Source organism: Phytophthora parasitica, assembly GCF_000247585.1.
Source record: "Phytophthora parasitica INRA-310 unplaced genomic scaffold supercont2.43, whole genome shotgun sequence".
NCBI classification, from domain to species: domain Eukaryota; phylum Oomycota; class Peronosporomycetes; order Peronosporales; family Peronosporaceae; genus Phytophthora; species Phytophthora nicotianae.
The window spans coordinates 228,300-252,773 of record NW_008649029.1 but is presented as its reverse complement, the minus strand read 5'-3'; the positions used below and the strand labels follow the sequence as shown (position 1 = coordinate 252,773).

Sequence of the window (24,474 nt, the reverse complement as noted above, 5' to 3'; positions counted from 1 at the left end):
TTCTAATTCAAAATTTGGTTTGCACAAATTGAGCTGCCGATCCGCGCCATCGAATAATTGCCATGGGATTCGCGCACTCGCTCGAGGTGCTGTACGCGCTGCTGCGGCTGTACGCGAGCGGTGCTGCATCGTCTACTAGCTTCTCCGATGTGCCCTATCCACATCTACAGCAGCGACTGCAGCAAACTCTACGCGCGGTTGCTCTCACGGCCTTCGGCGCCGTGTTCATTCCATTGTTGCTACTTTGTCTGCTGCCGCTGCTCTCTCCGCTGGAATTCCCGGGCTTCACTGCGTTCCTATTGGTGGTTGCTTCACTATGGACCGCTGCAGTTGCCCATTTGACGTTCCGGTACGCGCTGCTGCCTACTCCGCGACGAGTGGAGACCGAGCCGGTCCGCGGAGGGCTCCAAGCTGCTGTCTGTGCCATAGTGGACGCCATAACGCGTATGCGCGAGCAGCCGCAGCTGCCCGTGTTGCTTCTTCTCTGTGTAATCCACTCGTACGTCTGGAAATTCGTGTTATACTACGGAATGGCGTCCAGCGCCCACGTTGCTGCGGATTTTGGATCATTCACAATCGCTGGCGGCCTCGTGGCGTTCGTGTCTTTCGTGCTGATGGAGAAAAGCCTGGCTGAAGATCCGTTCGTGCTGGACCCGCGTGCGGCTTTTGTGAGAGCCATGCAGAGAGATGTGGTGCGTGCTGTGCGCCGCGGAGTGCTCGTATACATTGTTGGACGTGCGTGGAGCTGGGTATTCGGTGGCAGTGAGGTGGATCTGGGCGGGACAGAGTCAGGATTCTTCTCGCTGCATTCTTCTAGAGTGACGTTCCAGATTACGACCAGTTTTCTGGAGAATCTTGCTATCTTGAGCGCTGCGTCGGTGTTCAGGATCTTGCTGTTCCGCGCGAGTCACCAGGTGTTAGGCGGTGCTTTTGGTGAGACCAAAAACTTGTGGGACTCGCTTGCAAGTGTGAAACCTAAGGAAGGAGACGTCGTGAGTGCTCTGTTTGCGACGGAAGTTACGACGAACCCGCAGCATACCACGCCGCTGAATAAACAGTATCTACAGGGTCTGCACAAGCGCATGGACGCAGCGGTGAAGAAGATCTCAGACAAGAAGACGCCAAAAGCTCCTGCAGACGCAGAAGCTGTGGAGATTTTAGACAGTTTGTTTAAGTTTGAGAACTTACTCACTGGATGCAAGTTCGATGCTGCTGCACGAGAAACGCTCTTCACGTCTCGGGATCGCTGGAATGCGTTGTTCAGCACAACGACGGCGGTGGTGGATGGCTTCACGTTGATGTTGCAGCTGCTGAATACACTGCCGGACAGGAAGGGCGATGCAGGTGACAACTCATCTACTGGCGCCTTGGCTCTTGAGCGGTCTGTCGCTGCTTTGTTGCGCTTCTTGAACTCGCAACAAGACGCCCACCCGCTACTTCTGCTCCAGCAATATCCTCATCTAGCGAACCTTCGTATCTCCTCTTCTAGTGTGAAGTCATCCATCAGGTTTTTCGTCGAGTCGAAGCTGCAGCTCGCGATTCGCCGCTACTTGGTGGAAGAAGCACGTCGGCGTGTGTTCCAGCGCGTGAGGGTAGTTTGTGCAGCTGAATCGTTGCTGTGTCACCTCGTTAGTGTCTCGCGTGAGGAGGACAAGCAGGGATATGTTCAGGTAAGTCTCTGTTTCTTTGTGAACTGCTGCTGCTAACTATTGACATTGTCTTTTTGTTCTGTAGCACACTGTACCTGCTGTAGTTTCGTCGCTCTTGGAGTGCCGCAATGCATTGGACGCATACATGGAGACGTGCTTGAAGGAGAGCAGTACGACCGATGTCTACGTGCAACAAGCCACGGCCCTAGCAAAAGGTGAGTTGTGTTGCTGTTGTGGAAGCGTAATACGTTCCTGTAGCTGACCATTTTTACGGTTCTTGCTCACAGGAATCGACAGCGGTATTTATCGCATCACTGAGGTATTTCAAGGTGAGTTGTCCTTGTTCAAGTTCCCTCCAGGCGTCAAGAAGGCGCTGCTGGCGTACGCGAGCTTCGGATCTTAGAGAATAGTGTGGCGCCAACGATTCTGATCATTCCAACAGTGTCATTGCTTCCCAATTCTGCAACATTCTAGTTACTGTTCGGGTTTTTGGAAGTCAAATTTCCCTTTCGCCAATGCTGTGTCGAAGTCGACCATCGCAATGCACTGCGCAACCATAGACATATCAGTCAGAATCACCGGACAAGATGCCTTGGTATCTAACATTTCGTACCTGTTCGTCTACAGGAGCGTTGGCAGGTATCCGCTGCATGGCTTGGATCGCTGCAGATTGGCACAGCGCTATCAGTGACGCTGCATTAGCACCTTCTGTCTCTAGGACCAGTTTGGTGAGCTCGACGTCTTGGCTCCATGGCATCTTGTTGCATTGAATCTCCAGAATGGCGTTACGTTCGTTGGCGTTAGGCAGCCCAACATACACGACATTCTCGAAGCGACCTAGAAAGAGAAAAGCATAGCAGGTAAAACAGGCTCTGTTGGATCAAAGGTGAAATTATCACACGCACCAGGCTGAAGGAATGCCGGATCGATGGCAGACAAGGCGTTTGTAGCTGCGAGAACAAAGATCCGACCAGCAGCAACGTCAGAGGCATGAGCTTTGCTATCATCAGATACCGCCTTCAGTGCATCGAGCTCCATCAGCAGCTGAGAAATCATTCGAGATGTTGTCTGGCCTGCCGTTGATCGGCTGCCAAATAGTGATTGGAACTCGTCGATGAAGATCATACACGGACTCAGTGCCCGGGCAGTATCGAACGCACGAGTAATGGCCTTCTCACTCTCACCAATCTCAGCTTTCATTAGATCGCTAGCTGACAGATTGAGGAAGTTGCATCCGCTTGCCTTGGCTGTTGCTTTGGCGAGCATGGTCTTTCCTGTACCTGGAGGACCGTGCAGCACCATACCTAAAGGCGATGAGATTCCCATTCGACGAAAAACTTCCGGCTTCTCCAACGGCCACACAACCATCTCGATCAAGTTTTGCTTGACGCGCTCTAGACCGCCGATATCGCTCCACGAGACATCTGGGACCGAAGAGCTAAGAGTATCTGCACCGTTGCTGGTACTGGAGATTTCACGTGCTGAAGCCGCGATTTCCGATTCAAGTTTCTCTACGCTGACATCCTGGCTGTCTCCACTTGACAGACGCGTACAGATTTGTTGAGCAATGGACGCGATGTTGCTTGGCCTTTGACCGTAGCGAACCGCTAACGACATGAGAAATTCGCGGCGCAGTAGCTTTGACCGAGGTACCAATGAAGTTAATAATTCAACGGTCCATTGGTTGTCAGGAACCTGTTGAACCACAGCAATGATTACTGAGTTAATGTGGCGGATAGAGTAAATTCATTGAGCAACACCTACATCAAGAAATACTTCCTCAGTGAAGAGCTGTCGCACTTTTGAATGCAGAGCACTAAGTACTGACACGGTGCCAATGACTGCAACGCAAATTGAGCCAGCTTTGTCTGCATGAGAAGCAGACCGGGAGTGAGAAATGAAACATTATTGCAGGAGCAGATTTGATACGTACGAATGCTCTCGAGACAGTTTACCAGCCGACAAACAAGTTTATACTTGGTTTCATCCAAAGTCATGGGGAATAATAGCTCGAGATCCTCTAACAGCAGAACACACGGCTGGATCCGTAGTGCAGCTGAGAAAAAGTCTTCCAAACGTAATTGTGGAGACGCTAACAGCCCACCATCCAGTACGAGTAAATTCGCTCCCATTTCCTCCGCAATCTGATGCACTAGCGTCGTCTTGCCAGCACCACTCGGTGCGTGCAACAGCAGTGAGTGAGGGGCGGCAGTGGTCGGGATTGCAGCATCCACCACAGCGGTCGACGTTCGTTGAAGCGCCATCGCCACCAACTCTCGGAACCCACGAGTATGAGCCCCTAAATGCTGATATTTCCGCTTGGTTAGCGGTGATCTCATTGACGGCGACGTAGCAGACGGGAACATCAACACCAACGTCTCGTCCGTCACGAGTCCACCATCAAACAGCTCAACTTCATCCCCACTGCGTCCACTAAAAAATGCCTCGTAACTCCACTTGCCATAATCCAATCCGTCACGCTTTAGCGTAATGGACCCTGCTCGTCCTGTCAAGATCCGACCACGCAGCAAACTCTTAGCGAACGGGAGCGCGAGCTTCATCTGCTGTTCACCCGCTGGTGCCAACGCCAAGTATTGCACGATCCGAACGTCCGACGGTGCTACTAGCTTAAGATTCACTTCATCTCCAGTCGCAACTGCATTGCAGCATTCGTTTGCGCTCGGATCCTCGCTACACGATGGCCAGTGGTCAATCCTGACCATTCTCTCAACTACACCCGCCAGCTTTTCATCAATCTGCAAGTGAAAAATGCGCAACGAATGCAGTTTACAGCGCTGCAACGACGCATAGCATCCCCACGCAGCATCCAATCCCTTAAACGTGGCTGGAGACACGTACGCAGTGCTGGTAGCGCTGCCCGACTCTGTCACCTCCACCAGCATTGATAAAGTGTAAAATGTATCCATGTCACTACATTTTATAGCCCCTTTTTACTGACCTTCTGCGCCACATCAGCCGGATACATTCAGCAATAATGACTTGGGTCGTGCCGAACGAGGATGCAGTGACGCTGGGCGAGCTTAATGGAGAGCTCTACAGCGTCTCCAAACGAGACGACGCGCGTGTGGGTGACGAATTCATCCGACGTGGTGGTTGTGTGTTGCCCCCGGCACGTGTGGCAAGCTCCAAGCCCCGTCCATTCGGCCAGGGAGACTCGCTGACGGACGAGCAGGACGAAGAGGTGGATTCAGGCGCCTTGAGACTACTGAAGCGTGCGCTCGGAACCGCCAAAATCTTGTTGATGGACGATGAGCAGGCCGTGCTGAACCGCGCGCTGGACACCGTCGGGAGTGCCGCACAGAGACTACTGAAGGCTGCAACGGATGAGGAGGAGCTAGAGCTGGAGACTCAAGAAGCGAACTCCAATGGCGAGAGCATCGTGGGCCTGAGCTGGCACCCGACGCGGAACGCGCTGGCTGTGGCACAGATAGACGGTGTTGTGGCGTTGTATAACGTAGAGAGCGCATCGTGGGACGCCAGAGTGCTGGAACACCCCAAGCAAGTGGACATCGGCAGCATTGAATGGGGCAAGTTCACGGGTGACACGATAGCCGTCGCGTGTAGGACGGGTTTATTCCTATGGAAGGTGCCTCAGAAGAGCAAGGAGCCGGTGTTGATGGAGATCCTGAAGCATCCGAGCAATGCTGGTTTCAGTCAGGTGTGCTGGAACGCGGATGGGAGTTTACTGGCGGCGTTTGGTAAAGGATCCAAGTCGGTGATCGTGTTTGACGCCATCTTCTCGAGAAGCACGGAGCTGCAGAGTCCCTATAAACTGTCGTCGCTGCATTGGTCGCCCACTGGAGAGTATTTATTCGTCATCACCGAGTAAGTGTGGTCGGCATGATGATACGATTTGTATTTAACGTATTTTCTATCCCTCATTCGTAGGAGTGGCGTGTCGTTGATGTGGGAGACGCTGACATGGAAGAGAGAGACTTGGGAAGTGGCTGCCGGGGTATGTCTAATAAGTTCTAGGCTACCGCTGTATTGTACGTTTTTGCTAACTTGTTTGTGTTGTTGTCTAGGGCTGCGGATGGTCGAGCGACGGACGGTGTCTGCTTGTGGGGCTTCGTAACAGCGCCCTCTTGTACCCGTACATCTTCCAAGATTGCCCTCCCTCGATAGGTATGTAAAGCAGATGCAGCTAAGTTGTTATTCAACTAACTCGTGTCAATCGCCAATGACGCAGACGCACAGATTAGTTCTCCTGCTCTTGATTTTGCAGAGACGGAGCTCTTTTCACTCGATCGAAGTACCTCTGTGTACGCTTACAACTCTTCATGTAGACCTCTATATCGGTAAGGATCATTAAGTCTAACTTTTATGTGACTTGTCTATCTGTAGCATTGTCGGCGGTAAGGTTCAGGACGTTGCATGGGACCCAAGTGGATCAAGAGTAGCAGTCTCGTATCGGACGTCAGCTATCGGTTCCCACCAGGCTGGCACTGCGAAACTGGTAGCCATTTTCAGTGTGGCATGGCAACCGTTCCTGATTTTCACTCGCAGGTTTGTGTTAAACTGCCTAGTGGCCACGCATTACAACCGTACTAACCTTCATTTGCGTTAACAGCGGCCTTTTGCGTGGGCCTCCGAACGCCGGTGTACCGAGGAAGCTGGCATTCGCTTCAAACTTCAAGCACGGAGCATTGCTGAGCATTGCTTGGAGCAGTGGCTTGATCTCGTTCCACCCGTTCTATTTGAAAGACCCGAAAGCTCCGTAGATTCCACTCGCCAGATACTCTAGCAACTGAAGGGCCAAGCTCGAATAACACCGGTGCTCCAAATTCAGAATATCACACCAGGTGCGCTTACATTGGGCTTGCAACGGTTTCACGATGGTGGCTGTGTTAGTTTGTATTACATTCATTATCATGAGCGTCCTTGTGAAAGCTTTATGCCGCGCCGGCTGCGGCGACCTCGGCGATCCAGAACTCGATTACCTCTGTGTGGATTGTCATGGTGATCAGATCGAACGGCGCCAACAAGAGGAATTCAACAAATACATGGCCAAAGAAGCACATACAACTTCTCATGTGGAAGAAGACACGCCAATTTCGCCAAGGAAACATCGTGGGCCTCGCCCCGTGGATCATGCTAAAGGTACCAGAAAACTAGCGATAGCGTTGTGTATTCCGTTAGCTGACATTCTCGGTTTCCAACGCAGCACTTGATGATTTCTTGCACCAGCATCGTGAGCAGAATTCTAACGCTGCTGCTGGTGAGCTGACGTTTTTAAAGCGGGAGATTGCAGTACGAGAGACTGCCAAGAAGCAACTGCGGAAATACATGGTCGAGACTGATGAAGAACAGCAAGTGGATCCCAAGGAGTGGACGAGGTATGAGTTAGGCCCACCTAATCGAGTTCCGACGCACGAAGTGGAGGAGGCTGTGGAACTTGCAGCTCAGTTGAAACTCTACTGTCGCTGGAGGAAGCGTGTCGTGCAAAAGCGAATTGAGGCTCGACGTCATGAGTTAGAAGCAGAGCGTCTTGCATTGAAGAAACACAAGAAGAAAGGAATCCATGTAGGTTTGCTGTCACTTAGAACACTGAGAGGATCAACGAAGACGGCAGTGGCACATGCCTCGCCCGAGCAGGCAAAGCAAGATCCCGCTACTACAAACAAACGGAGACCAATTTTGTCGGCTTGAAAAAATTAAACCGACTTTTCTCGTTCACATCAGCGAGACTGGAGCTACCTTCATCTAGCCAGGTTTGCTCCTACTCTCAACACGCGCTACCACCAAGCAGATCCATGACCAACAACGGCACACAGCGTCATAGTTTAGCAGCATGAAGAGCTCTCGCGTTTCGATGCTGTGCCACTAAGGTCAATCGTCTCCGGTACGTAGCTGCAACACCCACAAGCAACAAGACGCAATCAGTTTTAACGATACAACCAACGCCAACTTTTGATATACCTACATGTCGTCTTCTTGGCCCTTTTGCAACGCCGAGCTAGCGATTGTCTGGAAAGCTTCCTCCACACTGGTCGCCTCCTTGGCACTCGTCTCAAAGTGCTGAATCGGCTGGCGGCAACACCATAAAAATATCAACAGTCAGTATCAAACAATACCAAGCACTATCAAATTATTTACCTGTTGAACGTTCTTAGAACGACACCACTCCTGCGCCCTCTGCTTTTGAACCTGCACCAAGTCATAATAACCCTCAGCGCATGTATTTAATACACCCATAACTCCAGTCTCACCCTTCGTCCCGACTCCTTGTCCACCTTGTTACCCAGTACAATGAACGGGAAGGCGTCAGGGTCTCTTGGTCCCGCCTGAGCCAAAAACTCGTCCCGCCATGTATCCAGTTTCTCAAAAGACTTGAAAAGCACCCAAACAAGTCAGACTCTAGACTAAGTCACCTGTTAAGCTGTAGCTACCTCACCTTCGGATTGGTGATGTCGTAAACGAGCACACAGGCGTCAGCTCCGCGGTAAAAGGCCACGCCCAGACTCTGGAAGCGCTCCTGGCCCGCGGTGTCCCAGATCTGCATGGTCACGAGCTTGTCGTCCAGCATGATCTCCTTGGTGAGGAAGTCGGCACCGATCGTGGCCTTGTACTGGTTGCTGAACTTCTGGTTCACGTACTGATTCATAAGCGACGTCTTCCCCACGCTAGAACGAACACACCGATTAGTTCAATTTTTTTCAATACTTCTCCTGAGCGTTGACGCACCCACTGTCTCCCAGGATGATCAGCTTGAGCAAAACTTTCTTGCGGTGCGACATATTGTTTGATATGAGGCTTGGTACACTCGCTACAGCACGTACAAGACCAGCAGGTACGCGTCTGCTCCACCTTCTTCACCGCTAATTGCTGATTGAGTCTGAAGAAGAAAAAAATCTTTACTCAAGAGTTTTGACCAATGAAATACAAGTTGAAGCGAGCATGGCTACGAATTTTTCTTATGACCACATGCACATCGAGTGATTGTTAAAAGTTGCTACACTGCTTATAGCAGACGCCGAGTAGGGGCCCCAAAGCGGAACTGGCAGATCGCGGTATTTCCCCGAGCATTTGATTGGTTTGTAGCAGTCGAGGAGCTGGTTGAGTTCGGCTCGCGGTTAGCCACTTCACTCTGGATCCGGTTAAGCTCCATCATGACAACCGGATCGCAGTTCATCTCGGTAGCCAAGCGGATAGTCGTCTGTACCGCCTCCAGATCACTAATAGGCTGTCGAAGAGCGGCTATCGTCGCACGTTGGGCTGCATTCCACTCCAACCACGAGTCATCTAAGCCGTCGAAACCAGGTCCCGATTCGAACGGAGTCGACGAACCCGACGAGTTAGCTGATGCCGTAGCTGCCACGTGACGCGTTAGCTCTTCAGGGCTGACTTTCATACCCACTGAGCCTTGAGTCGTATGCAGTGCCGACTCAGCAAAGTCCGCATCTGTTAAATCTTCATCACAGGCTTTTTCAGCACTAGGAGCCACCACTTCAATTAATCGCATGGGACTAACGAGCTTCAGACGCTTCAGTAGCGCTTGAATCTGTGCATCCAGCTTATCATCAGCGCGGTTATCTGGAATTACTTCAGCTCCGTTCTCTGTGGTCACCAGTACACCGACACTAGCAAACGCAGCCATGATACGAGAGCGCGGGATCTGTTGCCAGCCTCGTGCCACCCACTCGACCACCTTTTGCAGTGGAACGTCATAAATATCGAGCTGTCCTTCCTCTCGTCGGTCAAGAGCGTAGTCCAAGAGCTGATGGCGATAACGGCGCTTAACCGATGACACAATCCCCATCTCCAGCGGCCGCACACACAGCTCTCCAGCGTGGTTACGCTCCACAAAATGCATCTTAACATTCGTGAGTGTTAACTTCTGCACAGTCATGGCAGATACCGAGTCCACAATGAGCACAATATGACGGTCAGTGACGCGCATCTGCCAATCCAATGCACGCATCCACTTTTGCAGCAGCATCGGCGGCATCCACGCCTTGTGGTTGCAAGTAAACTGGAAGGGCTTTTCCTCTGCGTTTGCATTTGGATCTATCGGCAACGGATGCGGCCCCACAAAGTACGGGTTCAGTCTGTCACTGCCATCAGCATTTACTGCTAGGAGCATAGTTAACTTCTTCTCTGGGTGATGACCCGTCGGTAGCGCCTGCCTGTCGAGGCTCATGGCGTAGAATAGCCGCGTTTCATGCAACCAGTAGACGTTTTCGGGCAGTACGTCCATTACGGCGGCCTTGAGATGATCCGGAGTAGAGATGACTGAAGTTTCTGGTGCGAACTTCGATCGGCCGTCCGAGTCCTCCTGTACACGCGGTGCGCGTGTTCCTTTGCTGCCTCTGCCAAGAGAGAAGCCATGTCTGTTCATGAAACAATGCATCCATCCATTGGAGAACTGTGGTGGCGTACTCGTGACGCTCTGGTGTAACTGCGGGGACAGCAGCTCGTAGAATACACGAGCTTTGTGGCGCACCAGGTCACCCGGCAACTTGAATCTTCTGACCTGGCAGTATAGGAACCAGTTGGCCAACGCTGCGTCCACCTCGGGGCATTTGACGGTGCGCATCTTTTTGTAGTCGCGACCTTCGCCCGCCACGAGCTCGAACTGAGTGCGCTTCTTGAGCAAGTAGCTCATGGCCGCCTGCGACGGCACATAATCGAGACTGAACTCTTCCTTGGCCCAATGGCCCAGCTGCGTCTGCGTCGTCTTTGGGAACTGCCGCGCATGCAGGCAGATAAGTCGCTTCTGTTCGTGTGTGAGGTTGGCGCTGCGGGGCTTTCGCGCCATGTTGGCTCAAGCGTTCAAGACACAGGCAGGCTCTGTCTTAGCTAATAGAGTATTAGCTCAAAAGGGGGGAGTGAGAAGCGACCTGGAGAAAACACTTGTGTTCAGTAAAGGAGCCGTGGAGGATGGCGCCAAAAAGCCCGCCGAAGATGATTTTTAGAAATTTTATGATTTCATTTTGATCTAGGATTTGCTTACAAACAACGTTGATGCATCTTTTCAAATTTTGACAAAATTCGATCGGTGATCGATTGCATGTGGGCCACACAAAAGCGATCTTTCATGGTCGTCTTCAGGTAATACATGTACTCAGATGCATGCCGCTGTGAATCCGATACGCGTCGCGCCGTTAGCAGCTTTTCGAGCGTATGACCTATACCTGTGGTTTGCAATCGCAGTTCACGTAGCTTTAGTGTGCGTTCGTCCGTCATGTCAAATGACATGGATCGAATCGTGACTCTATCGCGGAACTTCACGGGTGTATATCGCTAATCTGAGCAACAGTCCACTTCGTGCGGCCTTGTATTTGTTGACAACCTGTCCACCCCTTGCAACCACAGCTTGTATTTTTTTTCCATATTATATGCCAAATGACACCAAAGCGAAGACAACTTGCATGCTACGACCACGAGTCAAAGACTTTGCCCAAAGCATGGAAGTCCGCAGTATAAAGTTATACGAAGGTGCAGTGGACCAATGAGTGATATCTGCAGCAAGAAATAGCGACGGTCATTGGTTCTTTGATACGCGTCATTCGCACTGTTGCCAGCTTCGATCCGTTGCGTGGGCGACGTCACGCTAGATTTGTCATTCAAAACGGGTGGAAACCGATGTTTCATGGCAAAACTGTATCGGAGCAGCTCGATGGAAATGACGAAATCGACCGCTGTGCTCAGTCAGTCACGCTTCAATCTGTTGCTATCAGCAACAACCCACGAGGAAGACTCAACAGCCGATAAAGCGCTTGTGAATAGGGCTATCCATGACCATCACTGTCGGCATCGCAGCAGTTGGGACCGTTGGAGTCGGTATCCGATGGTTGTGTCGCTGTGAATGATCTCAAGATAGACTGTTGCATGCAGCGGAAGCCTCTTTGTGGATCATCCTGGAACCCCCCCCCCCAGCAAGCAACATCAGCAACGACGTGCCCAAGTCGGGCCAAGCTTCAGTATCGGAACCAGAACCAGAGCATTGTTCTATATTTTGACCAATCAACGTGCGTGTGAAACAGTCCCGTTTCTGCAGAAGGTACGGCGCGTTATCAGACAACCGCTGATTGGTGGAGCTCAAATAAAACTCAAACGACCGTTCAAGGTATCAAAAGAGCGGAATGTTTTGTCTAAGCTTGCAAAAACGTCACACCTCTAATATCGTATGCTTTTTTTCGATCTTTGGTCGTATGAATCATGACAACGATGAATCAAGTATCGTATAACCTTATAACTCTGAAGAAGTGTAGCTGCCCGGCAGTCACGGTAAATTCAAATTTTCGCGCCAAGTCGTGACTCTGCGGGCTCTAAGCGACAGGGCGCACGGAGATGAGCGTCTGCATCAACCGCCAGAAAGCGCGGAACAACCTCATGCGTGTGGCATACTTCCGACAAGTCAAATCTCAAAGCGCAGGAAAGATCTCTTTTAGCGCTGCAGAACTCCCGCCTTCACTATCTAATTTGCCGTGTCGGCGTCGGAGCTCTAAGCCGGCTTTCCCCTTGCAACGCGCGTCCCACAAATCGATTGAAACGTTCCTCTTCAACATGGTCTCCCAAACGAACTTCTCGGGTGCAGGGGGAGTGCAAGCGGTGGCCGGTCTCCACGAGGACTATTTTGGCTACATGGACCGCAACTGGCGACTCTGCTGCGGCAAAATGCAGCACTCGGACGCTGACGCGCGCTCCGACGGCTCGGCTCGCACCATGGATGAGGCTACAGACCTCGAGGTGTTGGCTTACATGGCAGCCACTGACTGCAGCTATGTCGACAAGTACGACGACCACGATGAATGTTGCAGCCCTCGATCTGGCGTATCCAACGTATCGGGCTTGCCACTCGTGTGCAGTAACTGCGGCGTGTCTTTTTTCTCGCTGCAGATTCCCGACGACCAAGTGGACTGCTACTGCTCGGGCGAGTGCAAGTGGAGCGTCATCATGTACCGAGAGATGGATCTACGCATGTACGCAATGCGCCGAACCGCGCGTCGCCATACCGTGCACAGCACAACCCGCCCAACTTCGAGCTACTACTCGGACAGTGATGACGAGGAGAGGGACGACGGCAGTGTCGTGTCTTTCAGCTTCAGCGACGACTCGACCGCCAGCTCTTCATGTAGCTGAAACAGAACAATTTGAAGTCGCACGCGCAGCAGCGGAGTATTTACTATTTAAGGTGCCTCAGCACTGCGAAGAAGAGAGTAAGAGGAAGGGAGAGATGGAGAGAGCTGTGTAGTACATATGCGTGTAGTCTGTGTATAAGATTCCTACTATTTTAACTTTTTCTTATCATATTCACATTTTAACCGTCTCGGAGTCTCATCTCAATGCTGCTTCTACGTGTAGTGCATTGAAAATGTACCAATGTAACATTGCCTTCCTGTAGTCGCTGGAAGTGTCGACGTGCCTCGCTCATAAGTCAAGCAGTTAACGCGGCATGGAAAGAGCAAAACATGTACAACTGGCAGTGTGGTTGCAAATTGCGACTCGCAGTACAGCGTAACCACCGCAACACCTTGTACTCTTCCCAAACAAAAGTTACTAAAACTCTAAAAAAAAAACGGTTTGTCAAGTGTTTGTCTTTATTGCGCCTATGCAGTAAGGTTAACCGATTCCGAAAGCAGTTGCAACTTGCAACACTAGGGAGGTTAGCAACTGTCTTCGGGCGAAAAGCAACGACCACTATGCTTCAAGTGTGAGGAGATCGCGCGCCTTACTCGTCCTCGTCATCGTCGTCATCGGCCATTTCATCCTCCTTGATAGACTGGACGGCCCACTCGTTCACCTCATCACGCAGGTTGTCCGGCACCAGGTGGTGCTGCCAGTTCGTCTCCTCGCAGATCCAGCTCAACTCCAGCTCGAACGGGTGACGCACCTCATCGTGCAGCGTGTTCAGACTGCAGAAAAACACAAGCATACATCAGTTACCAGATAAAATAACAGTAGCAATCCTCTTCGTACATCTTGGCAACGTATTTCATGGCTTCGCGGCACGTCATGTCGAAGAGCTTGTACTTTTCAATCTCTGTCTTGGCTGACTGCTGACCCTTGCCCAGCGCGCAGCCACGGTAGCTCTGCAATCATAGCAATATTATTTCGAGTCAGTGACTCTACTCCATAATAGCGATACTTCTGCTTGTGAACGTACGTAAGTGACTCCAGAGGGCTCCACCATGTAGAGACTGGACTTCTTGGTGTCCTGGTCGTAGCCGGCCAGCATGATGGCCGTGCCGAAGGGTCGAATGGAGCCGTAGAGCGTGTAATAGTGCACGAACTGGCCCATGCGCTCAGCTAGGAGGTGCGGCGGGATACTGCAGCCATAGTTCTTCTTGTAGTTCAGTGCTTCTTCGCGCGCGCGATTCACGAGTTGGCGGCCATCGGCCACAAGTCCGGCCATAGAGAGGCCCACGTGGCGGTCGATGGCGTAGATCCGGCGGTGCGTGCCGGGTACCAGCATCTTGCTGAGTAGCGTCTTCTCCACGCCCATGATGATACCGTCAGTGCACTTGATACCGATCGTCGTGCTGCAATGGAGAAATCGATAAGAAAAAGGTAGACGTAACCTAGTTATAGCGATACATACCCGCTGTTCTCGACTGCCTTCTTGGCATACTCAACCTGAAAGATGCGGCCCTCGGGCGAGAACGTGCCCGCCGAGTAGTCGTAGCCAGCACCGGTGCTGCTCATTATTAGTGTCTAGATTAACCTGCAGAGGGAGAGAAGCACCGTTAGAGAGGTACTCGCCACGCGATTCGCACAGAAGGCGATCTTGATCACCTTCGCTGGAGCTGGAACGGAATATATCCTCCCTCCCCAAAATGTAAATAATGTCGCGCGAAGGTCGCGGTAAGGAAAACGCAAAGATCTTTTGTTTTCTCCCAATCAAGAAGGACGTTTACCGGTTTACAGTTACCGGTAGTTGGCCCCACGATCTCTGCCAGCTTCAGACGAATAGTTGACACCGGCAAAAAGCGCTTGCAAGACTGTAAAAAAAAGCGGTACCGTCGAGAGAAGTCTTCGAATCCGGCGAAGTCGACAAAAGTTCGACGAAGGCCTACTCCACACACCTCATCAGCTAACTTGGGAAAGTAGCGCAACCAGTCTGAAAAGAAGTGAAGACTGGTGAAGGACCGAGCGACTTGCGCTGATTCGTATCATTGTGAAAAAACTGTTGATTAAATTAAATGAAGTGGTGCTAGCAGAAGTGTGATCAGAATTGAAATTCGCCAATAATGGCCGGAGGTTGTCTCGAATGGCGCAAGTGATGAAGTCTAACTAGTGCACTGGGCACTTGTCGTTGTATCTCGAGGAAGTGCGATGATGACACTTCTCGGTGAGGGACTAGAATGGTTGGGAACGAAGTCATCGAACGAGATCAGCTAGGGATTCGATGAAGGTGACGGGAAAGTGGCATCCAGCTCAGTTTACCTTGTCACGCGAAGTATGGCTGGACGATGTTCAGTATATCGTTCAACTCCAGACGCTTGCAGGTATCGCGCGCTACGCAAAATGCCTCTGGCAGGTTGCCATCACGTATATCGCGGGCCATCCACCCGGCCCACTTCGCGAATGACAGGTCGAACACCTCAGCACGTCGGACAGTTTGACTATCACGCGCTTTCTGTGGCGGCACGTAAACAGAGAAGGCAGTTGTGCTGTCGTGGTCAATGGTCATGCAAAACACTTTTTGCTGGCCAGTGTTGGCGTTTTCATCTGTCGGGGGTGCATTAACCGATGAAGTGAGGGGTGACTCTAGCTCACCCGAGCTTTCGGGACTATCGAAGTCGTTGCTATCATCATCATAAACGACATCCATCACACTTGGTGCAAAAGGGTTGTCGATGGTTGCAATGTGAGTTGCGGCTCTGGGTGCTGGAGACTCGTCAAAGTCGTCAAAGTTGTCGTGGTTGCTGCTGGAGTCGATATCGGCGACAATGCTACCATATTGGTAGCATGACTCAGAAGTAGTGACAGACATATCCATCTCCGACCCTTGCTGTTCACTCGTGGAGTCGATGTCAATGAGGACAGTAGTCTTCTGGAGGTCGGAGTTGCTGCAATAGCAACTGGGGGAGACACCAACGCTGGTGTTGCTGGTGGAACTGACAATCTGGCTGCACGTTCTCTTGGCAACTTTGATGTTGGCTTCGAAGGCTTGGTGGAGGACTGAGATCCAGTGGCCGTACACTTCCGCGGTTGGTGCGAGAAAGCGGAGTTTCTTGCCTTTCGCGCCGTAGCGAATGGTGAACTGCAGTTTGCGACGGTCTTTAGCAGAAAGTGTGAGGAGGTCGATCGGAAACCCGTGGTGACCGATTGGGAGTTCAATGCGACCACCACAAAAGCTCGGACGCTCCACGCGGAGGACATATGTGGCATTTCGTGTACCGAAAGGCATCACGTTGACCAAGAGGATCGAGGTCTTGAACCAGAAGGGTCCAAATTTGAATTTCAAAATGTCAGAAAACACCATGGGGTCTCTGGTTTCCGACAATGAGAGGTTGGTACGGTTGAGAAAGGCTGTTTGGTCTTTCGGCAATGGGGTGAGAAGGAAAATTCTCAAGTGAGCGGTGTTTGTAAACTGCGTCTTTTCTCGAGCTGTTAACCCGGTCTACGAGTTTCACATTCGCGTCAGTTCTGTGGCCAGCGAGAGATTTGATAAAAGATACCGTAAATCCTTTACGCAAAAGGCAGTGGAACGGAGACCATTGAAAATGCTGCAAGGTGGACAGGGGTTGAGGAGGAATCAAGACTCGTTGCAGAATAATACGGTCGCTTGGTGTTTGTCACTGGCACAGCAGCACTACACCTACGACGAGTTTAACTCGAAGTAGTCTTTCGTTTGCGAGCTTGCGAGAGTTCAAGTGTGGTGCTACATTTGTCATGTGATGGGGTTTCAAATGTGGTGCTACGCTTGTTCTGGTTACTCTGGACATTGTAAAACAACGATGATGAAATGGTTGCCAAAGTACGAACGCTGTCTCGCTTTCTCCTTGTTGGCTAGCTCAAAATTCTGTCACGGGTGCCGTTTACGGCACCCTTCAAGATTCCGCTGGTAACCACGAATTCGCAACAATTCTCCACCGAGTCGGTTAGATATGACTGATCATCAAGAATGTTTTGAACTGCATAATTTCGGCACATCCTGTGAACATGACGGCATTATCATGGTCACTTTGCTGCTCATTCTTCTGAAGTTTGTGATAAAATTAATTCCCATTGAGTTTAGTTAAACAGTGTCAAGCCATTGGCCAAGTGGCCATTTCAGTTGTCGTAAGTTGAAGTCACTGGGTCCTTTTTTTGGAGCGTTTTGCATCACGTCGGCATTGCGTGACGAGTCCGCCGTGATCTGAGTCTGAGGCTCTGACAGCGTCAGCAGATACGGCGATGTTGCGCACTCTGGGGCGGCAGCGGCGCGGCTGGTGCGTGGCCACCGAGCGCCGCAGCGTCTTTTCCTCGCGGCTCGCTAGCAGTGGCGCGGGTTCTAGTAGCTACTCGGTGCGGAAACGGTGCTTTAACAAGTATTGTAGCGGTTATACCAATCTAATACCTCATAATCTTTTCAATAGCCTTTGGAGGTAGAAATCGGCGGCGTGAAGGCTCCCGTTGGGAGTCCAACATCGGTGGAATTGGTGCCACGCGGGTATGTGACGGAGCTACAGCAAAGACGACCGATGTCGCAGGTAGAAACTTGTCAAGTTTCAGTTGTAACTTACAAGATTTTTGTATTTTCTACTGACCTTATTAAAACAAATGCTGTTGATGTAGGAGTTGCTGAGCCACTTACGATGGATGCTGCAAAAAGATCTTCTGAAGCAAGACATGTTCCTGATCGGGTACTTGGCTTTGACATGGGGGAGTTTCTTCTTTCTTTTTGGCAATATTAAGTATCTTTTTATCTAATCAATGAAGCCCTCCTGGATCGTCCCGTCGACTCTTGAGTATGCAATTCTGCGAGCTGTTAAAAAAGGAGGTGGAATACGTCGCTATTTCCCAGGACACGACGGAGTCCGACTTGAAACAGGTTTGTCAAATATCGTCAAAATGATACTCGAAAAACCTGATAAGAAATCTATTTGCTGCCAGCGTCGAGAGATCGTGGATGGTGCAGCAATTTTCACCGACCAGGCCCCAGTGCGAGCTGCTATCAATGGTCGAGTACTTGTAATTGATGGTACGTAAAAGTGCTCACTTTATCAGCTACTGGCTGCTGATTATCATTATATTTCGATAGGACTGGAAAAAGCAGAGAGAAACGTTTTGCCGACGTTGAACAACCTGCTTGAAAATCGAGAAATGATGTTGGACGATGGACGATTCCTCATGAAGGCCGAAAGCTACGACGCGTTAATAGATCAAGGATACTCTATAGACGCGTTGAAGGCACAAAATTTGGTTCGAGTTCATCCAGATTTTCGAGTCATCGCGTTGGGTCTCCCCGTCCCTCCATATCCTGGCCGAACGCTGGACCCACCGCTGCGGTCCCGATTCCAGGCACGTAGTGTGAAACCAAGCTCACCGGGCTCACAACTCGAGGAATTAATTACGATTGCTCCGTCCGTACCACTCCCTATTCTTGAGAAACTTGTGGGTATTCGAGAAGCTGTCAACACGATCGAATCCACCTACGACGTCGGTACGAGCACTGGACCGCGCATGCCACACTTCGACTTCTTGTCGCTCTCGCATTGTGCGAAGGTTCTGGAGAGATTTCCAGATGCAAGTGTAGCTGGCATACTTCAGCGGTCTTTTCCAGTACGAACCAATGTTCTTGGAGCCAAGAACGATTCCAACTCGAAGGCACTTGATCGCATTGTGGAAAAGTTCACGGATCGACAGCAAAATACAAAGCCTACACTGGAAAGTGTTGTCAAAGCTTCAGTTAAGGACGTCAAGGCTACGGTGACCCTCCGTACGTCTAGTGATCGGCTTGTGCTCAACGACGTTCCGTGTGGAACCACGCGTGTTGAGATGAATGTGATGCCAGGCTTCGTGGAGACGGATATTCATTCTACAATGTTAGCTGAAATGATCCAAGATCACGCTGTCGGTAGCGATTTGTGTGTTCTCGGAGTCAAAGGTAGCGGAAAATCGGCAATGGCGAGACTATTTGCTCACCGTATGGGGTATGCTACGGAGCTTTTCAGTTTGTTTAAGGACATGACTGCACGAGATCTACTTCAACGGCGCTCGACAGACTCACGTGGTAATACGCAATGGGAAGACAGCCCACTGATTCATGCTGCACGCAATGGCCACCTCGCCGTGCTAGACGGCGTGCATCGCCTTGGAAGTGATAGTCTCGGTGTGCTTCAGAGGCTGATTCAAGATCGAGAAATTGACTTGGCGGATGGCTCTAAGCTCGTATCTCAAGCAACATACGATGTGATTATGGCAGAAACCAACGCAAGCGGAGAACTTAGTGCACTGAGCAGAGTGTCGCCCATCCACCCGTCTTTCCGCATTATTGCGATCGCTGAGGCGGACCCAGCAACGCTGAAAGGAACAGTAGCCATACCAGGCAAAGAGTCCACCGCTGCGTGGCTGAGCTCGGATAGCATTTCCATGTTCAGCTTCCATCAACTTCCGACCATTTCGGCTGCACAAAATGAAGAAATCGTGCGGCGTTTGTTCCCTGAACTCCCTCAAGTAACAACAAGGTAAGTTCTCCCCAAAACGCAACTCTTTCCTCATGATACTAATGTTTTCTGGTTTATTTTATTCGAGTAGCACGCTTCTAAACTTTTCAGAAAAATTGCAGCGTGCCAAGGAGAATAGTGCTGACTATCTCGCGCTGTCGCTGTCCACACGGCAGCTACTGCGCGTTTGCCGCCGTCTTAATGCGTTCTCCGAGCAGTCACTACAGGATTTACGGCCGTTGCTGCATGATACACTGCTCACGCAGTTCTTGTCGTCAGCGTGCAATCGGCTTGTTGATTCCTTGCTGGACGAGTGCAAAGTGCCGGTCTCTACCTTAGCAACTGACTCGCAAAAGCTGCAAACGGAAACTATTCATGAAGAAGGAGGTCTTCTACACATTGGTGACGTGTCGTATCCGATACAAACACCTAGCAACTCGGAATTGGTGCCTCAGCCCCACTATTTTGACATCCCCAACCACACTCTCTGCATGAAGGATATGCTCCAAGATGTCGTAGCTGGGCAAAAACATTTGCTGCTGATCGGAAATCAAGGAGTGGGCAAAAACAAACTAGCGGATCGCTTGTTGCAGTTATTGCAACAGGAGCGAGAGTATATTCAGCTGCACCGTGATGTATGTTGCTTACGTGGGGATCTTAAAAGTGAATTCTAACATTTATATCCTCTTCGTTTCGCAGACTACCGTGCAAACGCTGACTCTAGTACCGACACTTGTTGACGGGAAGATCGAATGGGAAGACTCGCCGCTAGTCCGGGCTGCTAAGACTGGTCGAACGCTAATTGTCGACGAGGCCGACAAAGCGCCACTCGAGGTGGTGTGCGTCCTCAAAGGACTCATCGAAGATGGCGAAATGCTATTGGTGAGAATTTATACTCTGTTTAAAAACTCCAACGAGCCACTTAATACGTGTATTCTATTGTCACAACAATGCAGGGAAATGGCAAGCGTTTGATCGACTCGACGAAGGTGGCAATTGAAGATTGGCATGACGAAGAAAACATCATTAAACTACACCCAAACTTCCGCATGTGGGTACTAGCGAATCGCCCTGGGTTCCCCTTCTTGGGAAACAACTTCTTTCGCGAAATTGGCGATATCTTTGCCAGCCAGTAAGTGATTTTACGAATCTTAGGTAACGACTTACCAACTCACTTTTTTTTTTTTCAGTGCAATTGACAATCCAGACGAAGAATCGGAGCTGGCGTTGCTGATAGCGTACGCACCAAGCGTTTCTATTGACATTTTACGTCGACTGTGTAGAGCGTTTGCGGAGCTGCGTGAGCTGGTGGAGAATGGAACCATCACGTACCCATATTCTACGCGAGAGGCTGTTGCCGTAGCGAAGCACCTAGAACAATTTCCGAACGACGGAGTTGCGTCAGTACTGGTACGTAATTTTTATCCCTTTATGATTTACTGACCGGAACTAATCATATTCGTTGCACTGACAGGAAAACGTGCTCGCATTTGATGCTTACGATCGAAACATGCGCACTCAACTGTCGGAGATCTTTTTGAGGTATATTACTCGTGTATGATGTAGTCTTTGCATGCGCGTGCTCACGTGTTGCATTCTGCTCCATTAGGAATGGCTTGCACTAGACCATGCACATTTACATGTTATGCAAATGAAAAACTAACGTTTTGTGCACAATGTTTTATTATTTTCTGTGTATTTGTACGATTCGTCAGGCACAGCATTCCCCTGTCACCCACCGGTGAAGCTCTGACACTCGAGATGAATGTCGCTGAAACGCGAGCTCTTCCCAACTTCGTTCCTACCGAATCGTGGCGCTGGATACCCGAAGAATCCGTGCAGTTCAGCGCATCTACCACGAAATCCCTGCAACAACTTCATCACTCGACGCTGAATCGACGACAGATTTGGTTGGACCCGTCAACTACTCGATCGTTCCCACTCCAGCATCACCGTTTATACGAGTTTACAGAGCAGTTGGCTTCGTTCCAGGTGCCTCTAAAAGGGAATCGGAAGCAACAAGCACACGCAATGGCTGTTTTTCCGGATAACTCGGTTCACGTGCTAACGATACGACCGATGACCGTGCACTCTTTTACCGATTTCGAGGGAAGTGAAAGGTACGTTACTACTGCTTATGAGTGTAGCAAAGAGGAAGACTCACTGCTTACGAACTGGTTGTATATGTACAGGAAGCACAGCATTTTGGAGCTTGAAAACGAGTATATGCAATGGGAGGTAAACCCGGTATTTGTGAACTTGCCTTACAAAAAAGAGGTAGCAGTGTTTATCCCATCTACAGGTATGCGTTTCTTGCTGTATATTGCTCTGCACTGGTGTCCAACAAAACATTGTTCTATTTGATTAGGCCTCACGATTTTCTTAAACCCTTTGGAAAGTTCGGACGGACGTGCTGAATGCCTCACTCTTCCCGATGGCGCTCTTGATGGCCGACTGCACGTTGACTCTACTGAAGCACATGGAAAGAAAAGAGCGAAACAGATTCCGTTCTCCAAGTGGTTTGGCGGTGGAAAAGATGGTGCGTGGCGCGCTCAAACCGACAAAGTGAAAGCTGGCTTGGTGCTTCGCTATCTCCAAGGAGGGTCGCTATTCCAAGTCCTTGATCTGAACTCGAACAAATTCTTCTCCGTCGACCTAGCCAAGGCAAGTTCTTCGCTGTCTGAACCGGTTACCGAGATCCTCAGTGTGCAGTCTACAGGTGAACGCGAGTGGCTTCTGCGTACCACGAACGAAAACGTGGTGTACAAGTTGCATCACGACGTGAACAAGAAGACTTTTGCTTTAAATGTGGCAGCAGTTAGCAGCGCGAGTTCGTCACTCCTTGACTCCCGACGCTCAGTAACCCCTGGACGTCTCCACACTCAAGATGTGCTGAACTGTGCTAACTTCATGGTACATCCACAGGCGTTTTTGCAGACCATCGATGGTGATGAGAATGACGTTAAGATCCAAAGTTCCCTCCGCGAGGATTCGGAGAACGCAGTACGGGAAGTCCAGCAAGCGTGGCAAAACGAGTCGTTCGTTGTGAATTCAGTGCAGTCAGAATCCGGTGACGTCGTTGACATGGAAGTGACATATCCAGAATCGCAGACAGTAAAAAACGTTGTCGTTGGCTCCACTTCGCAGCCGAAAACTAGTGACGACAGATTCTTTTCGTTGTCTACCGATAATTCCGCTGTACCGCCTATCGTCGAGGCTGTAAGTACACACAGTGGAAAACATACACTAACGCTTCAAGAAGACGGCGCTGTGCGGGTGTGGCAACTGGATCAAGCTTCACTTGACCGTGAGGCTGCGTTGTGGCGGCAAATGTATGGCAGCTTGAATGAACTTACGAGTGCTGGATCTCTTGAACTCAAAGTAGATGGCTCGAGAGTTGGTGGGCCGTCGACTCCCAAGACGGGCTTGGACACTCCCAAGTACGGTAAAGACGACCCGAACAATGATCCACACGTTGGTGGCAATACGTGGGCTGGTGGAACGGGAGGATCCGACACGGCTGGCTTGGGAGGGCGAGGTGGTCCCTACCGACTCGATAAGGGCCACCCAGTGCACCAAGTTTCGCAGGAAAAGAAGGACGAAGTGTCAGCTGAAGCACGAGCTAGAGCGCATGCTATGGCCCAAGAAGCTCTTGCTGAAAAACTCCGTGAGATCGACATGAGTGAGCGCGAGTGGGAAACTTATCTGTCCTACTTTAAGCGCGTGGAACGAGAGAGTGCTCAACTACGTGCTGTCCTAGCAAATTTGGAAGCTGTGGCTCATGAAAGAAACTGGTTACGACACCAATCAAGCGGAGAACTGGACGATGGCAAGCTCGTAGACGGTGTTGCTGGTGAACGTTTGGTGTTTAAACGTCGGGGTGTACGTGACTCACCGTTCCAAGCTCCAGCAGGACATCAACAAGATCAAGAGCCTAAGCGAATGTTGTTCGTGGTGGACGTGAGTGGCAGTATGTATCGGTTCAACGGCCAGGATTCCCGCCTAGAACGTATGCTGGAGACGTCTCTTATGATCATGGAGAGCTTTGCGGGCTTTGAACGGGAGCTGGACTACTGCGTTATGGGGCACAGCGGTGACTCGCCTGAAATCCCGTTCGTGGAGTTTGGGGCGCCACCTAAAGACCGCAAGGAGCGACTTCGAGTGCTGGAGAAGATGGTTGCGCATACGCAGTACTGTCGTAGTGGAGACCACACCGTTGAGGCGGTGGAGCGTGGTGTGCAACGCCTAGCAGCGCTTGAAGGAGACGATAGATTCGTATTTGTGGTGAGTGATGCCAACCTCGAACGCTATGGTATTGAGCCCAGATACCTCGGTCGCAAGTTGCTAGCAGAACCCGGTGTACAAGCCCACGCGCTTTTTATCGCGTCGTTTGCTGATGAAGCCGAGCGGATTCGTCGCGAGCTACCAGCAGGCCGAGGGCATGTTTGCCTCGACACGTCGGATCTTCCACGGATGTTCAAACAAATTTTCACGTCCGCCCTCGGTGACAACTAAGTAGCAGGGTACAGGTAGCAATCAGAGCGGTCTTTTCCGATTTTCTCGTTGGTGGCTTAGATGCATGCAATACAACAACTTCAACATGCAAGGCACTATTATACTACATGTAGTTGGGATCATTGGTATTTCCAAAGCTTGTGTATAAAACTCTTGCTTTCTTTCATTGTAAACACGTTGTAGACGTACAACAACTTCAACGTGCTCGGAGCAATCGATCTGCCGCTACAAAATATTGCAGTAGATCTCACTTCATGTTCCGAATCGTGCAAAGATCGGAAGTTCCGATCTTGAAAAACTTGCACCGCATGGTTTTCTAGCGGTTCCCTCTTTATGTGAGGTGGCCAGCAGGTTCAACTTCTATACGATCTCAGCGGTGGTTAATAGTATAGCAAAGCACAAGAAGAATAGGATAGTACTATCTCGTTCATTCACTTCTTGAAACCAATTATGCCGCCAAAAGGCTGTCGATGGCAGAGGCGATGCTCAAGGTGAGCGCACTGTGAACTCTCCTGCCAACTGCGTCCGTTTTAGAGGTGTTAAAACCCGTTGCAACTGAGCATTCAACGTCCGATCCACAACTAACATCTTGAAATTCATGATAAGTGAAATTTTCACTAGCGAGTGTTTTCTCTTCTTCTCTCTGCTCGAAGCTCTTCCGTTGCGCTGGGCAATGAATGCTGCGAGCTGTA

The 24,474-nt window shown here is 50.6% G+C and overlaps 10 protein-coding genes across 17 annotated transcripts; 5 read left to right on the top strand and 5 right to left on the bottom strand.

Moving 5' to 3' along the window:
• The first annotated feature begins 22 nt into the window (after positions 1-22).
• Positions 23-3,481, top strand: PPTG_14478. 2 transcript variants are annotated; one of them, XM_008911799.1, is made up of 3 exons: positions 23-1,670; positions 1,735-1,864; positions 1,937-3,481. In XM_008911799.1, the coding sequence occupies exons 1-3, from the start codon at positions 63-65 to the stop codon at positions 2,050-2,052; spliced, it is 1,854 nt and encodes a 617-aa protein (XP_008910047.1). In that variant the 5' UTR covers positions 23-62; the 3' UTR covers positions 2,053-3,481. The 2 variants fall into 2 exon arrangements, with proteins under 2 accessions (XP_008910047.1, XP_008910048.1); XM_008911800.1 differs by having other exon boundaries at positions 23-1,864.
• PPTG_14477 lies at positions 1,668-4,577 on the bottom strand (the record flags this gene model as incomplete). 2 transcript variants are annotated; one of them, XM_008911797.1, is made up of 5 exons in its annotated part: positions 1,668-2,195; positions 2,263-2,486; positions 2,555-3,344; positions 3,414-3,517; positions 3,583-4,577. In XM_008911797.1, coding segments are annotated over 5 exons (2,185 nt in total), but the record flags the coding sequence as incomplete, so codon positions are not given. The 2 variants fall into 2 exon arrangements, with proteins under 2 accessions (XP_008910045.1, XP_008910046.1); XM_008911798.1 differs by having other exon boundaries at positions 2,263-3,344.
• A 67-nt stretch (positions 4,578-4,644) lies between these two features.
• Positions 4,645-6,391, top strand: PPTG_14476 (hypothetical protein; the record flags this gene model as incomplete). The annotated part of the gene is made up of 6 exons (XM_008911796.1): positions 4,645-5,495; positions 5,559-5,625; positions 5,696-5,795; positions 5,860-5,932; positions 6,015-6,176; positions 6,241-6,391. 6 exons carry the CDS (start codon positions 4,645-4,647, stop codon positions 6,389-6,391), a joined length of 1,404 nt encoding a protein of 467 aa, XP_008910044.1.
• A 112-nt stretch (positions 6,392-6,503) lies between these two features.
• Positions 6,504-8,533, bottom strand: PPTG_14474 (hypothetical protein). Of its 4 annotated transcripts, none has more exons than XM_008911791.1 (6): positions 8,355-8,533; positions 8,065-8,293; positions 7,880-7,999; positions 7,767-7,817; positions 7,594-7,697; positions 6,504-7,520 (listed from the first exon to the last, which is right to left on the bottom strand). In XM_008911791.1, exons 1-6 carry the CDS (start codon positions 8,405-8,407, stop codon positions 7,454-7,456), a joined length of 624 nt encoding a protein of 207 aa, XP_008910039.1. In that variant the 5' UTR covers positions 8,408-8,533; the 3' UTR covers positions 6,504-7,453. The 4 variants fall into 4 exon arrangements, with proteins under 4 accessions (XP_008910039.1, XP_008910040.1, XP_008910042.1 ...); XM_008911792.1 differs by having other exon boundaries at positions 7,594-7,688; XM_008911794.1 differs by having other exon boundaries at positions 7,594-7,817.
• Positions 6,506-7,319, top strand: PPTG_14475 (hypothetical protein; the record flags this gene model as incomplete). The annotated part of the gene is made up of 2 exons (XM_008911795.1): positions 6,506-6,770; positions 6,835-7,319. 2 exons carry the CDS (start codon positions 6,506-6,508, stop codon positions 7,317-7,319), a joined length of 750 nt encoding a protein of 249 aa, XP_008910043.1.
• Positions 8,511-10,566, bottom strand: PPTG_14473 (hypothetical protein). The gene has a single exon (XM_008911790.1). The coding sequence runs from the start codon at positions 10,426-10,428 to the stop codon at positions 8,632-8,634; it is 1,797 nt and encodes a 598-aa protein (XP_008910038.1). The 5' UTR covers positions 10,429-10,566; the 3' UTR covers positions 8,511-8,631.
• A 1,397-nt stretch (positions 10,567-11,963) lies between these two features.
• PPTG_14472 (hypothetical protein) lies at positions 11,964-12,947 on the top strand (the record flags this gene model as incomplete). The annotated part of the gene is made up of 1 exon (XM_008911789.1): positions 11,964-12,947. One exon carries the CDS (start codon positions 11,964-11,966, stop codon positions 12,753-12,755), a length of 792 nt encoding a protein of 263 aa, XP_008910037.1. The 3' UTR covers positions 12,756-12,947.
• Positions 12,948-13,189: 242 nt separating this feature from the next.
• PPTG_14471 lies at positions 13,190-14,483 on the bottom strand. 2 transcript variants are annotated; one of them, XM_008911788.1, is made up of 5 exons: positions 14,409-14,483; positions 14,215-14,337; positions 13,780-14,155; positions 13,593-13,705; positions 13,190-13,528 (listed from the first exon to the last, which is right to left on the bottom strand). In XM_008911788.1, the coding sequence occupies exons 2-5, from the start codon at positions 14,316-14,318 to the stop codon at positions 13,345-13,347; spliced, it is 777 nt and encodes a 258-aa protein (XP_008910036.1). In that variant the 5' UTR covers positions 14,319-14,337; positions 14,409-14,483; the 3' UTR covers positions 13,190-13,344. The 2 variants fall into 2 exon arrangements, with proteins under 2 accessions (XP_008910036.1, XP_008910035.1); XM_008911787.1 differs by having other exon boundaries at positions 14,215-14,483.
• A 580-nt stretch (positions 14,484-15,063) lies between these two features.
• Positions 15,064-16,101, bottom strand: PPTG_14470 (hypothetical protein; the record flags this gene model as incomplete). The annotated part of the gene is made up of 1 exon (XM_008911786.1): positions 15,064-16,101. One exon carries the CDS (start codon positions 16,099-16,101, stop codon positions 15,064-15,066), a length of 1,038 nt encoding a protein of 345 aa, XP_008910034.1.
• A 781-nt stretch (positions 16,102-16,882) lies between these two features.
• On the top strand, positions 16,883-23,917 carry PPTG_14469. Of its 2 annotated transcripts, XM_008911784.1 has the most exons (14): positions 16,883-17,126; positions 17,198-17,311; positions 17,397-17,464; positions 17,541-17,652; positions 17,715-17,802; positions 17,863-19,288; positions 19,359-19,902; positions 19,967-20,149; positions 20,224-20,399; positions 20,458-20,677; positions 20,742-20,809; positions 20,983-21,387; positions 21,460-21,569; positions 21,636-23,917. In XM_008911784.1, the coding sequence occupies exons 1-14, from the start codon at positions 17,016-17,018 to the stop codon at positions 23,780-23,782; spliced, it is 5,772 nt and encodes a 1,923-aa protein (XP_008910032.1). In that variant the 5' UTR covers positions 16,883-17,015; the 3' UTR covers positions 23,783-23,917. The 2 variants fall into 2 exon arrangements, with proteins under 2 accessions (XP_008910032.1, XP_008910033.1); XM_008911785.1 differs by having other exon boundaries at positions 17,397-17,652.
• Positions 23,918-24,474: the final 557 nt, after the last annotated feature.